Below are 15,709 nucleotides of genomic sequence, written 5' to 3'. Positions count from 1 at the left end.
TCACCTCCTCCTTCTTTAAATACTGCCTTATCTCCAACTTTTTTTTCTGGAGATCCTTGAAAATGCTGTTATCACATTACTCTACTCTCACCTCTTCCTCACTATGCATTGTTCTAATTCTTTCAGTTCATTTTCCATGCTGACCATCCTGGTCAAAGTTACCAATGGTATCCATCGCATCTGTGACTGCCACATGTCCTCATCCTCCTCACTGACGCTAACTCTTACAGCAGAGTCAATGGGAGTAATTCTGATTTTTGATAATGTAAAAGGTGCAATATCAGTTCAGTAACTTGTTTATATATCTCCCTCATTTTCATTTCTATTGAAGTCAATTATCAATCTCCTCCACTGTCTGTTCTCTGTAGTTGACTATGCAAATTAATTATCAAGGAACATCCAAAGCAATTATAGAGAAATTAAAAAAAATAATTTAAAATATGATAGATTGCGATGGTGTTGTCCTCAATTCATTCCATTCCTACATGTCTACCAATCAATCCCCCATTGCCCCCGTACTCTACTTTATCACAGCTGGAAATACCCAAGGCTCATTCCTTGGCTTTCTCCTGTTCCTTGTCTACATGCTGCCTGTCAGTGCAGTTAGCTGTAAGCATTGGGTCAGTTTCTACATGCATGCTGATAACAACCAGCCTGACCTTAACCTTCACCTTCAACTTCATAACCACTGCAATGCTGTCTGACTGCTTGTTTAGCGACAAGTTGTTGCTGAGCCAATATTTTCTCCAGCACAAATATAAAAAAAAACATAAAGCTATCTTATTCTGCCACCACCAAAATCTCCCTTCCTAGCTTCCAATCCTATCCCCTCCTTGGCTACTCACTCAGACTGGACCCAACAGTGCGCAACATTGTTTTTTAATTTGAATCTGTACGTCGCTTCAAATCTCGCAATCTTTCGATCATCAAATTCACCCGTTTTCCACCTCCGCAATATAACCAACTTCTGCTTTTATCATGGCCACAAATTCTCAGCCACAGTTTTATCACCTTCAGACTGAATTTCGCTATGTTTGATTGCACTTTATACAGATGATTGTTTTATGACTGCACTCAAAAAAAAATTAGGACTTGAAGTCCTATTTTTGAAATGAACACTGATTGCTCAAACTCTAGCTTATCATTTGGCATGTTTTTGACATCATGATGAGTGTGTATCGATCACATAGGAAAATAGAAATATACAGGACAGAAGAAGGCCATCTGGTTGCTACCAGTGTCTAACAAATATCTTGTACCACAATGCCTCAGTACCCCTGCATCAAGTCTTTCTACAGGTACTTATCCAACTCTGTCTTGAATTGTACTTATAGAATCAACCCTCCCCGGCCCCAAACTGTTTCCCCAGGCTCTTTGTGCAGAGGATGGTCAATCTATAGAATTAAGTTGTGAATGCAAAATTTCTTTTCATTTGCCTTCTCTAAAGATTAAAGCTATCCACCTTGGGGTAGAATCAGTAACTCAGTGAAAAATATTGATATCTTTGGTCTTTTGGATCTTGAATAGTTCTATAAGATCACACCTGAACCACTGCAGCCTCTTTTCAAACTCACCTGCTTAAACCCAGCTATCAATTTAGTTACCCTGTACTGTATCATCTGCTGTCCCTGGCTATTTCTCTTACAACAATGTCATGCAGGCCCCCACCTGCCAAGAATGAAGCACGTTGGTTTTGTCATATGAACATTGATTTTTAACTGTTGCTGGGGCGAGGAAATGACTTGTTGAACAGATCAGCCATGGCTGGAAAAAACATTTGCATACTGTTACGACTGACCGCTCCAGTCAAAGCCCCCAATCAAAATATACAATTCTGATTGTGGTGGAAGAAATGCACTGTTAGTTCAATCCCGTCCCTCCACAGATTGCCTAACATATCATTTTAAAGTTTCCATATTAAAGAAAGACCCAGCCAAATTGTACCATCTATTAACCCCCGAATGAGGCTAACCAAACCATGGATCTTAACAAATTAACTGTTTAATCAGATAAACTAAATTTTTAAACACTATGAAGATGTAAGCAACATTTCAAATAGAAAAATATTAGTGTCCTTGCAAATTTACAGTCCAGTGTTGCTTGAAGTCCTCACAGCTGGCTGATGGGGAAAAAAGGTTCATCAACAGTAGAACAGTCCGTAGTCTAATTCGAGCAGTAAGTGATGCTTTCCTTCTCCAGCGATGGATTTCAACAATTAACAATTTGCAAACACTTTCAATAGAATCAGTCTGACTTTATAAGTTTTTGAGGGACGAAAGATTGTCACAGTCTAACTTCCCTTCCTTCAGTTTAAATTATCAGAGATTTCTGCTTTGGCTTGACCTTTTTAGAATTTTGAAAGTAATAATAATTAGACAGACTAAATTCTCTTTCTTCAGTTTAAATGGCTGAGAGCTGTTCTTTCAGGTGCTATCATCATCTGTCTGTCTGTGGCCTGTTAGAACAGACTGTCTTCAACTAAAAAGCCAGTTCAGAATTGAATTGTAACAAATGTATCCTTGATGCTCAGTCCAAGTGTCTGTATCCAAGGCAATGAGAATGCACCCTTTGAATCGCAGTCTCCAAATGGCTGTATCCAATGCAATCAAAAATGCAGTTTCTCCAACTCCTGAGGCCTGCTGGTTCTTAAAGCAGTACTCATCATTTGCAAGTCTTAAAGGCATACCACATATTCCTGGAAAAAAATACTGCAGCATCATAACAATACAAACAATTGGTGCTTCTGTCGGCAAAGGACCGTTCCTTGACACATTCAATCCACAATGGATGTTGGTCACTGGACAGTGAGGGGATGGGGAAGCACATTCCAGGGATTGCTTGGGTGATGTAATCCACAGGGGCCAGGGTTGGTTAGACCAGCTGGTCACATTTCTAATTGGCTGTTCCAGGGGTTTTTTGAACTAGCCACAGAGCATTTGAACTCAAAGACTGTTTCCTTCTGGACTGAGAAGATCTCTCCTGTCTGCTCCCATCTCTTTCTCACAAACCTCTGAATCCACTGAAGACAATGAACCCCAAGAGAGAAAAGTCTCCCACAGCAAACAAGATTTAAGAAGAATACTGGGCCCCAACGAAAAGCAAGAGTGACCTACAATCAAGGGCTCTACAGTGAGCTTGAAGGACCGTAACAAAAACTTTTCAGATATTGCCTCAAACATTTTCCACTTTATTTTTTTTCTTCTGCTGTTTCCTGTCTCTATCTGCATGTGTGTATCGCGTATGCATGCTAGTGTGGGCGTGTCATGTATCAATAGGTGGTAACCAAATTTGAGTTTAAGTTTAAGAAGTTTCAACATTTCTTCTTTAAACCTAAGAAAACCTGTTTGTGCTGTTTTCTTTGCCTTATAATTGGAAAGCAGTGAACAAGGATTCACCAAGGGGGAGCTAAAAACACAGTGTGTTTAAAATTAAACCCTTTTATGGTAAGACCAGGTGGAGGCTGAGAGGGACACCTGGACACCTTTCTCACCTAGTCGTAACAACAGTGACTTGAATTATACACAGTAGGACCGGACCAAAACTCCGAATCACTTGCTGAGATTTGTGCGCTATTGTTGTGGCTATACAACCTAACATTCTGTTCACTGCATTTCCTGTTCTTTTACACTGTGCTAATATCTCCAGCAATTGATCCACCAAATTAATTCAACTTTTTGCACCATGACAGTTTCATCTCATTAATTTGAAAGTTGTTAGTGCTGAGGAGGTAAACACTTTACATTTTAGACACCCATAACATTCATAAGTTGGAGGGGCCAAGAGGTATGAACGATTACTAAGTTTGAGCCTCATTTGAATGTAGTCATTGAGTGAGTCGTGGGCACAACCTCACTCATGGTTGTCGGACAGTGGAAAATCATCCAATTCATGCACTGTCCTAATCATCAGGTTGCACCTGGGAGCAGAAGAAATTTTGTAATTTCCATAAACCGTACTTTTTGGCAATTTTTAATCTCTTTGAACATCTGCAAGAATCACAAAAATCTATCTGAAAATTGTAAACAGTGTGCAAGAAATGTTGCAAGATCACTTTTTGATTAGTTATGCAGCCTCATGCCCAAACTTGATGGACATGTTTCTTGTCAGTTAACAGGCACAAAATGGGCAGCCAGGAGTTGAAATTGCTTCCTCTTTTGTCAATGACGAGCATTCCATGTTCAATTGTAGTGCAGCTAGATGTGGAGTAAATCATCCTCTACTTTTCCCAACAATGTGCACTAGCCATAGAATTGAAGAGAACTCCTTGCAGCACCCATGTGAAATTTTGTCATTCCCACATGAGCCATTCTGTGGCGCTTCTAACTAAAATTACTATACTTCTATTAAATTAGTTCTTGGCTGAACTTAAATCTCGTTTTAGAATGCTAATATACTGAGATTAATAAAACATAACACCACATTATTTTGTAATATTAAAATATAGTAATTCTGTACATTTTGTAATAAGCATCAAACAGGCCATTTCATATCACTGACACAGCGATCCCATATTCCGAGCAGGGAACATGTGTTGGGAAATGGGTCTACAGTGTTGCAAATCTGTCTTCAACCTGCACCTCCTGGAGTGTGTCTCCCTGCTGGGAGCATGGGATTGACGATTCACCCCTGTAAAATAACTTGCTACAAATTGATGTCAATGAAGTAGCTATCCAATGATTTTCAGACTCAAATCCAGGGTCTCCATGAAGCTAGGGGAGTAGGTTAAAAGTACACATTTTTCCTGCCATTGAATGAGGTTAAAAACCACAAAAAATACAGTTTATGAAAATTTCAAAATGGGCAGGAACGTAACACTGAAAACATTCTCCCATATAACAAAGTTCCCCTTGAATTCATACGCCTAGGTGATGGGCAAAAAGATTATGGCAATCAAATACCAATGAATTAGCCTGTGACAATTACATGAATCTTGGATGTCATGAGTCTACGTGTTCATTTTGACTATCCAGAATTTTGTGTAGTGTTTTCAAACACACTCGCCATCTTTTAGCATTGCATGGAACAAAAAATACCCCAATGGGCATAGCATTAAAAAATCCTGCTCAAATTTCTGTCAGATATGTTCAGTAATTTCGATGTAGCCGATGTGGGTCAAAAATTCGACTGTTGCAAGGAATAGGAGCTGCCATGAAATCAGATGAATTGATTGCACTGATGTGCAAGACAAATCCACAACGATTATGGCAGGTGTGCAGTCAGTAATTGATGCCTGTGTTGATTTGTAAATTTCCCCCTCGGGTGCAAGATTATAAAACCTTGGGTCTGATTTTAACACCAGGACAAGAACGGGATGTATGGGGCTTAGAATAGAGGCAATGTGATACTCAGTAGTGTTCATTTTGTCTTCTGGTATCTGGCTGGCGGAGTGTGCTGAATGGGTGTCCAGAGTCAAAGTGAAGAACCAGCCATGATTTTGAGGCCCCAACCCAAATAAGCATCCTGAAGCCACTTGTCATATTCATTCTGACCAATACCCAGCTACACCAGCTGCCAGCAAGGTACGTATAGGCAGTTGCATTCCCTTAGGAGAGTTCTTGAGACAGCAGTGCCCAAATTATTTTACAGGACTGGGAGGAGCTATAGCAGGCCCTTAAAAATTTGCAAACTTATTTTTGCTGGGCCTCTTCAGCTCCATCGCCCATGAAAATAATTGGAATCTACATGGCACACATCAGCTCAAGTCCAAAACGATGATCGGAGTTCTATTTATGCTGTAGGGGCCCAATTAGCACATTAAAATTGGCCTAATGTAATGAAAGAGGCAGAGCATGGTTGTAGGGAAAATCATTTATGGAGCAGGTCGCATCATTAAAATTAACGGGGGTGGTAAGGCTACAGACCTAATTTTGAGGCTGTAACTGGCCCCTTAACAACAGGCATGTTTGGGGCAGTGTCAGTGACCCTCACCTTCCCAGAATTAATACTCATAGTCTGATGAGATAATTGAGACCCAATGCCATTTTAACATAGTCAAATTGGTAATGCCCAGTGCCAGTCTCACCAGCCACACTAAGGAGCAGAAAGAACAGAAGAGCTCCAAGGTAAGTATTTTTGTGGACAAGGAGGAGCAGGGCCTCTCCTGCTCCAGATTTGCCCCCTCCTTGACCACAATTATGTTGCGACCCCTAATGCACTTACCTACTGAAGACCATTCCCTTTGCCTGTTGCATTCGCTCTGATTCTGTCTGCTGGTTATCACATCACACCTGCTGGATTCGGGCAGGAGTAGTTTTCTCAGTTTGGTAACGAGGCCTGAGAGTTAAAGTGGATTCACGCTGGTGAGTTGGGGCTAGCCGGCTTCTCACTCTGACGGCCCCCCACTTGCACCTTGGCCCAAGATTCATATCATGCCTTTGTGTTATGATGTGTGTACATCAGAATTTAAGGATATTGTTTTGGATTGAACAAGTGGAAAATATTCCACCAAACCTGCAAGTGAATGAAGCCCTGAATAGATCATAGATCATGCCATATGTACCAGCGATTTTGATATTGGAGCCATGGTATGCCGTAAGCCAGTAAAAGTAATTAGAAAATGCATTTTTTTAATTAGCATGAGCCAATGCATTGGGGGTTTTGCTTTACGAAGGTGCTTGTTTAGTGTCCATTTCTTTCCAAAATTTTCCAGTGTTGTATTTCTTTTACTTTGTATAAAATGGAGCATCAATAATGACAGAATGGTGCCCTGTCCTGCTCAACAGACCAGGCAGTCCTAAAGTAATTCAATTGATTTAGTCAGTTGTCACGTTGTGTCTCATTCAAGGCTGCAGCATGGTGAAATTTGTACTAATGACACTGTTAAATGATAGCAGTTCCATAAGAGTGAGCTGTTCCTTTTCAGTGAAAGTAAATGGCAGAATTAAATGCTATTGAAACATAAAACCATTTTGCAACATTTGTTGAACGTTGAGGACTATACAGACAAATGTAATGTCAGGGCTAATAAAATCCTTGTAAAATTTGATGTACTGTGATCCGTTAATAATGGAGATACAACATGGCCTAAGTTTCCTGACTCCTTACCAATGGTTTTCCTGTGGATTTAGGGCAGACAGAATTGGAAATCAATCCTTGCATCTCAGCTATTTTCCGTGGATTGGTCTCATTAGGGAGCACTATGGCTGTCCCAATGTGGGAAGTTATATGTAAAATCCAAGTAATTGAGGGAAACAATGTGCTCAGTGTCGAGCAGAGTATAAATCAGGAAATTCAAGGTGCATGGAAAAAGGGTAATCCAGTAATCATGGGGGCTTTAATCTTCATATAGACTGGGCAAACCAAATTGCAGTAATGGTGTGGAGGACAAGTTCATGGAACACATTTAAGGTAGTTTCTAGAAACTGTTAGTGAAGGAACCAATTAGGAAACAGCTATTTTAGATCTAGTATTGTGTAATGAGACAGGGTTAATTAATAATCTTATAGTAAAGAGCATCTGGGAAAAAGTGATCATAATATGATAGAATTTTATAATACGTTAGAGTGATTTAGTTACCAAAACTAGGGTCTTAAATTTGAACAAGACAAACTACGTATCGGTATGAGGGCCAGAATTTTACATTGGGTGGGAGCCCACTGGCCGAAAAGTCCGGAGCGAGTCTGCCTCCTGGGGAGTCAGGCAAGGATTTTTCATTCTCTAGGCCCTTAATTGGTCTTGGGTGGGACGTCCACCTCCTTGAGGCAGGAAGTCCCATCTAATGGAGCTGCCGGCCAATCAGCAGGCTGGCAGCAGTTAGTCCCAACAGTGCCACTGGTGAGCGGTGAGTGTTGTGCATTGGGGGCAGTTGCGGCTTCGGGGGCAGCCCTCCGTGGGGCACAGGGCGCCCGATCAGGAGAGCCCCCCCCCCCCTCAACCCCCCACCACCCAGCCTATAAGAAGGCGCCCTGGTTTTACCAGGCGGCGTTCTTGGGGCCTTTGCTGTCCGGCTGTTGAGGGAAAAATACCCATGGCAGCGGGAGGAGACCCTTAAGTGGCAGTTAATTAGCCACCTATGGATGTTGATTGACCTGAGGTCGGTAGGCTGTTTCGTGTCACCACTGCCCCGCAGAAAATTGCAGCTGGGGCGGGAGGGGGTCGCGAATGTCCCTCCCCCTTCCCCCCCCCCCCAACCACTCCTCGTGGCCTCCCACTCAGTTTTAACCCCCTCCTCCTGCCACCAGCCTGCTTGTTGGGTGGGGGGCATAAAATTCCGGCCCAGGGATCGAGTTGGCTAAGGTTTATTGGGAAACAAGATTAAAAGATATGATGGTGGATACATAATGAATTAATTCATAACTTGCAACGATATACATTCTCTTAAGGAATAAATACCCCACAGGAAAAGTAATGAGTAATAAGCTTGAGGATTGGAAGGATTTTCAGCAAAGGGTGACCAAAAAATTGGTAGAGAAACTGGGATATAAGAATTATCTAGCTAGAGATATAAAATCAGATTATAAAAGCTTCTCCTTTTGGGCCTCCTTATCTCGAGAGACAATGGATACGCGCCTGGAGGTGGTCAGTGGTTTGTGAAGCAGCGCCTGGAGTGGCTATAAAGGCCAATTCTGGAGTGACAGGCTCTATTGGTATGTAAAATGGAAGAGATTAGCAAAAATAAGTGTTGGTCCCTTAGAGGCAGAAACAGGAGAAATTATCATGGGGAATAAGTAACTAGCACAAATATTAAACAACTGCTTAGCATTTGTCTTCACAGTGGGTGACACAAACATTCCAGAAGTAGTAGGGAACTAAGGGTGTAGTGAAAATGAGAAACTTAAGGATATTGGTATTTGAACAGAAATAGTACTGGAGAAATTAATGGGACTAAAAGCTGGCAAGTCCCTTGGACCTGATTGTCTCAGTTTTTAAGGGAGGTAACTGCAGAGATAGTGGATGCATTAGTTTTGATCTTCCAGATTTCCCCTAGATGTTAGAATGGTTCCAGTGGATTGGAAGACAGAAAACATACTCCCCCTGCCCGCCCCCTCCCCGTTCAAGAAAGGAGGGAAAGAGAAAGTAAGGAACTATGGGCCAGTTAGCCTGACATCAGTTGTAGGGAAAATGCTAGAATCTATTATTAGGCGCAAGCTAACAAAGCATTCAGAAAATCATAATATGATTGGACAGAGTCAACATGATTTAGGAAAGGGAAATCATGTTTGACAAATCTTAGAGTTTTTGAGGATGTAACTAATACGTGGATAAGGGGGAACCAGAGCAGGCCGTGTAATTGGATTTTCAAAAAGTATTGGATATGATGCGACATGAGGTTATTACACAAAATTAGGGCTCATGGAATTGTGGGTAATAGCATGGATTGAGTCATAGAGTCAAACAGCACAGAAACAGGCCCTTTGGCCCATCATGTCTGTGCCGGCCTTCAAGCACCTACCTAATCTAATCCCATTTTCCAGCACTTGGCCCGTAGCCTTGTATGCTATGGTGTTTCAAGTGCTCATCTACATACTTCTTAAATGGTTGGTTCCTGCCTCTACCACCTCTACATGCAGTGCACTCCAGATTCCAACCACCCTCTGGGTGAAAATATTTTTCCTCAAATCCCCTCTCAACCTCCTGTCCCTTACCTTAAATCTATGTCACCTGGTTATTGACTCCTCCACTAAGGGAAAAAGCTTCTTCCGATCTAATCTATCAATGCCCCTCATAATTTTGTATACCTTAATCATGTCCCCCCTCAGCTTTCTCTGTTCTAAGGAAAACAACCCTAGCCTTTTCAGTCTCTCTTCATAGCTGAAACACTCCAGCCCACGCAACATCCTGGTGAATCTCCTCTGCACCCTCTCCAGTGCAATCACATCCTTCCTATAATGTGGTGTCCAGAATCGTACACAGTACTCTAGCTGTGGCCTAACTAACGCTTTATACAGCTCCATCATAACCTCCCTGCTCTTATAGTCTATGCCTCGGCTGATAAAGGCAAGTATCCCATATGCCTTCCTAACTACCTTATCTACCTGTGCTGTTGCCTTCAGTGATCTATGGACAAGTACAAGTTAACAGATAGAAAACAGTAGGAAATAATGTGTAATTTTCGGGTTGGCTCAATTGTAACTAGTGCGGTACTGCAAGGATCAGTGCTTCAGCCTCAGCTATTTACAATCTATATTAATGACTTAGATGAGGGAACACGAGAGTAATGTATCCAAGATTGGTAGCACTAAAAAAGTTGGGTGGGCAAACTAGCTGTGGGGAGGACGCAAAGAGGCTGCAGAGGGATATAGACAGGTTAAGTGAATGTATTTCGCATGTTACATTCTTGCCCTATTTGGAGAAATGTGAAGTTATCCACTTTGGTAAGAAAAATAAAAAGCAGAATACTTTTTTTAAATGGTGAGCCTGAGAAATGTTGATAATGAGAGGGATCTGGGTGCCTTTGTACACAAATCACCAAGTTAACATGCAGGCACAGCAAAGGAAAGCAAAGGTACATTGAAATAAAAACAGAAGTGCTATAAATACTCAGCAGGTCTGGCAGTATCTGTGGAGAGAGAAGCAGAGTTAACGTTTCAGGTCTGTGACCGTTCATCAGAACTCAGGAGGTACTTTGACCTTTATTACAAAGGGATTGGAGTGTAACAGTAAAGCAGTCTTAGTTCAACTGTATAAGGCCTTGGTGAGACTGCACTCGGAGCATTGTGTACATTTTTGGTCTCCTTACCTAAGAATGGATATACTTACCTTGGAGGAAGTGCAAAAAAAGGTTCAGCAGACTGATTCCTTGGATTAATGGATTGTCCAATGAGGAGTGATTGAGTAGACTAGTCCTATAGTCCTTAGAGTTTATAAGAATAAGAGGCAATCTCATTCAAACAAAAATTCTTAAGGGTCTTGATAGAGTAGTTGCTGGGAGGCTGTTTCCCTGGCTGGGGAATCTGATCTCTATTATGAAAACCTGATCTGTAAGTTCCTCAGTTATAGGTGTCTCCCTCACAGGCACACACCTTACTGAGCTAAGGACAGGGATTGGTACAGGTTACATGTGTCGAGACACTGAATCATGGATAAGGATTGATTTGACAAACTTTAATCAGGACAATTCAATAACCACAGCCCAATATTCATTATGTGGAACGGAAAGATAATAAAATTCAGCACTCATGATCAACAGATTCAGAATAAGTCTTAGAATAAGTGGTCTGTAACTTTGGACTGAGATGAGGAAAAATTTCTTAACTCAAAGGGTTGTGAATATTTGAAAATCTTTACCTCAGAGAGCTGTGGAGGCTCAGTCATTGAGTATAATCAAGTCAGAAATTGATAATTTTTGGATACTAAGGGAATCGAGGGAAATGAGGTTAGTGCAGGAAGTTGTAGCTGATGTAAAAGGTCAGCCATGGTCATGTTGAATGGTGGAGCAGCCTCAAGGAGCTGAATGGCCTACTCCCAGCATCCAGTGTTCAGATATCAGTGGAGGAGGTCTTGCATCAAGAATAGAAGAGTGGCCTGTGCAAGTGTGATCAAAGTGCAGTTATGTATGGGCGTCATGAGTACGAAGCAAAGTTTTCATGTTTGTCACAACCAGGCAGCTTGGTGGCCATCTCTTTCTCTTACTGTATTATGCTCTTAGGCCTGCCCAGGGAACTCTCTGTTCCCATGCTAGTAGGACTCTGAAGTGAAACACAGGGAGCCCCTCGCCCTCCCCTGTGTAAATGACTTGGTGATAGAAGTATGACCAAGATAAGCCAGCATCTCTGGGGCAGGGAAAAATCCTTCACTGCTGTAGGTACGCCTCAATCTGACAACATCCAGCCCCTATGTAGTATTTTAAGTAATAAAATATAGAAATAATGTTATCCAAGCAGATAAAGAGAATAGAATAGATTTGGTAAGTGTCATTAATAAAACTAGTTTGCCCCATTTTTAACTTAAACTTTGATGCAGACCTAATGACCCTAGTAGTCACTTTCTTTGTTGTAGCATTCTATTAATTTATTGTGCAATGTAAACAGGTTGCAATAGAAATGATCAAAACAGAGAGCTCGCCATGACTATTTACTTACTGTTTAGAATACATTATTTACAAGTGGTAATGATGTGCTGATCTTAATGACAACAATGTGAAAAAGTTATAATGCGTTCCTGAGCAATCATTTGAAAACTACCAATGCAGCATGCTGAGTAATTTTCCTCTAGTAATTTTAAGACCACAGGATAGTGTCTGCATAATATTGGTATTTAATTCAACAATATGCATGCATTTAAAAAAAACACACTTGGACCATTGTAAGATTTTTTAAAAATTACAACAAACTTGCTAAGTTTATCACAAAAGCTGGCTAGAGTTCACTAGTCTTGGATTAATGTATTTTATTTTGAGCAGTTTACCTTGTGCAAAGATTAATATCCCTCCTTTCCTTCCAGTTTCCTCTAAATTTGACACTAGTGGTTTCAGATGACAAATATTGAAGGAGGAAAATGAACTGGGATAACAATAACAAAGATATTCCTGTTGTATTTTCTATTGCAGGTTTTCGGGGATGAATCTGCCACCACCTATTATCAGCAGCAAGAACTGGCTTAGGCTGCACTTTATATCAGACAACAACCATAGGCACAGGGGATTCAGTGCTCAGTACCAAGGTAACTTTACACACGCGAAGAGGGCTCACTTTCAGAAGGGGGTTTTGTGCAGTCACGAAAACAAACACGTCGAGCAGTAAATTTTCAGTCTTCGTCTCTGAGAATAATGTTTACATAACGTTTAAAGCAAAAATTAATATCAATGTTTTAAAATGGGATCTGCCTGCATCCAAAGCCTCTTGAAATATTAATAACGGTTTGAAAGCCTTCAAAGTGCATTGACAACTTTACGCCAATGAAGTTTGTGAGTTGACAATTGTCTGTACAGAGCAATGTTTTCCTTAACTCTGTCTCTCTTGTACCCAAAGATAGATCTTGCATATTTCTGTTTTCTTTAATGAACCTATAAGCAATGCAGCAATAGCAGGTATTCTCTGGCTCCTGCTGAAACCATTTAATGCACTGTTGGTTTCTTGTATGTTTTTTGTAATCTATAAAGGAGAAGAAAAAATCTATTGTCGGTACCCAGCGATTCAAAATACCCCAGTTCGATTGCTCAATTTATTAATTACTACCGAAAATTGCTGATGGATACTTAGTGTCAAATGAGAGATATAGGTGAAGCTGCGAGATGATTATTAATAGCCGCAGCAAAGAAATTGTGAACAAAGCATAGCACTTCATGAGATATTTTGCATATTCTCACAGAAATTTCTCCTGGTTTATACCAGGTAGAATCATCAGGAGGGGACCAATATCAAATCCTTCAGTCCAGCCATTACATTTCTTTGCTGCTCTAAAGTACACTCATTTTTTTAAAATTCAAATTTACGACAAAATAGTCAACCTATTTAAACAAAGGACACTGTTTTAGTGTTAAATGTTCAGGAACATAGTTATTTAAACATTACAATAAGAACAAAGGAATCTACATTAGCGGACCAGTGTTTTGCTTTTTATTAACTGAGACAAAAAATGCTGTATTTTGTTCTTAAAAAGTTGTTTCTTCCTGTGTGTTAGCGGTTAGGACAATTTGTTCAAAGGGAATATGATGTCAACAGTACATTTTGCACAGCATCCCACTGCTACCTGAAATCAGTGACTCTACCATAAGAATGAAAACAAACAGTTGTGGTTTTCTTGTCAAAGTACTTAAATGTGCCCTGAATGACCTGGTGCATTCCAGAAATATTCAATAGATATCGTTGCAATGCAGAATGTGGTATACGACAAGCAGCTACAGATAGGATGGCAGAATCAGAGTGCAATCTTTAACTTGTTTCAATTAAGTCAGAAAAAAAAACTACTATCCAAACAATATGTAAACTTATTATTAGAGCATTTTATCAATAAAAACAGAGAAGTCCAAAGAATCTTTTATTCACCAAAGAAAATGGCAAAATTCTCTCTGATGTTACTTCAAGAAAAACTTGCTATCGGGTGTGCTACAATAACATGCAAAGATTTAAGGGTGAATTTCAGTTTTGCTTTGACCTGATCAAGCCCTTAGAAAGTTAACGATAAACCATTTTGGATCTTGTACTTTTTTCTATTTTACTACAGCTTTTAAAATTATTTTGTGGCAGATGCAGTAGAATTATTCAGTGTGTAACTCTCTGGGAAAACAATATAATCTATTTGTAATATATATTGTCAAGAATAATTTTGAATCTGCATTTCAAATTTTCAGTGCTTGTAAACATCAGCTAAGATATAAAGGGCAAGTATCTCTAAAGTTGGTGAAATTCCACAGGCAGTGGGATATTGGTTTGTGCCTGTAATTCTCCTGATAGGAATTTCTTCATCTCAACTTTCTGAGGAAAGAATAATCCCCAGAAGAGGAGAGGAAAATGAGGAAGTGTCTGTTGCAGCCTCTTCGTCTTGGTACTCAGATCCATTTGAATTCCACAAGGGTAATCAATCAAAAAAGACAGTTGGAAAAGCTGGAAGGAGTGGAAATCTTCATGACACCTTGATCCTGCTTGTTACCATCAACAATGATATTCTAAATACTGCCTATTTGCCCATTTATAAAATACTGTAGGCTTCTTTGGTAAGGTACAGAGAAACTCCTCTTTTGATCCTGAACTCGGTACAGCCCAGAAATAAACCAGGATAACATGTTGCATCTAAATATTGCAGCTGATAAGAATCCAGGTCTTAAAGGGCACATTCATAAACTTTCCCAAGTAAATCCATGGCCATCATCCTCCCCATCCTCCACCCTGAAATTACTCCATGGTCTGGGAGAAGAAAGTTGAGTTGCTGAAAATTTATTGGTATAAATATCTGAACTGCATTAGGAGTACTCACCACCAAAAGTGGCAAAAGAATACTGGACATATCATCACAGCCTCCAATACTTGCTATCTCACACAATGAGCTGCAATGTAACCAACAATAACAGTGCATTTGTGGCAGTTGGGTTCCCTTTACTGGCCCATTGAAAATATCAACACCCATGTTATATCCACCAACAAATAGACAAGCATATTATATTCCAAAGGAAAAGGAGATACATCATACCATGTGATCTCTCCCCATTTACACCCTTAGCAGTACTGTATGCCATGAGCGCCTGGCATCCAGTGTCATGAAGGGGAGTTGAGTGGATTTTATACATTCCATGGACAGTTTCTTGGATATAATCAGTTATTGATTGCATTACCAAAACCGGTAGCAGAACATATTTTGTTCAATTTCTCTGATGCCCTAAGGACCTGCTGACGCTGGACCAAGATGCCACAGCAACACGCTTTCTTCCTATTAAGCAGGCATCCCAGGTGTGTTAGAAACAATCTTTAGAAACTAGTCTGACTCTGGGATTTCTGACGGAGTCATGTACACTGACAGTGGAAGTACCATTGCACCCAGATCGGTCTTCCTATGACCCATGCTGGACTTTCTCGGCTACAGTCTAAGCCTTAAACCTACCCTGCAATCGATAGGTAAGCAAATCTGGCAATGCACAATCATGCAACTGGTCAGATTTGGTTGTTGTAGTCTTCTTTTAAATACATTGGTTCAGATATTAAGAATGTAGGTCAATTTTTTTGTTGTATATTTTTGGCGGATGAGTTAAAAGCTTTTCATAAATTGCCACTCCAAGTGAACCATGCATATGGCTGAGTTTGCAGTGGCTACTCAATACCATCCTGTTTTTCCGTGG

At 40.4% G+C, this 15,709-nt stretch overlaps 1 protein-coding gene across 1 annotated transcript in view; it reads left to right on the top strand.

Annotated features, from left to right (window-relative positions):
- The window catches only part of csmd3b (CUB and Sushi multiple domains 3b), a 2,327,439-nt gene that overhangs the window by 1,266,092 nt on the left and 1,045,638 nt on the right, over positions 1–15,709 (top strand). The window contains exon 6 of the mRNA XM_068032163.1: positions 12,488–12,600. Coding sequence (XP_067888264.1) covers positions 12,488–12,600 — 113 coding nt within the window. The remainder of the gene's footprint in view (positions 1–12,487; positions 12,601–15,709) is intronic.

This window comes from Heterodontus francisci, chromosome 5, assembly GCF_036365525.1.
Source record: "Heterodontus francisci isolate sHetFra1 chromosome 5, sHetFra1.hap1, whole genome shotgun sequence".
Taxonomy (NCBI): domain Eukaryota; kingdom Metazoa; phylum Chordata; class Chondrichthyes; order Heterodontiformes; family Heterodontidae; genus Heterodontus; species Heterodontus francisci.
This window is presented reverse-complemented; position numbering and strand designations above follow the sequence as displayed.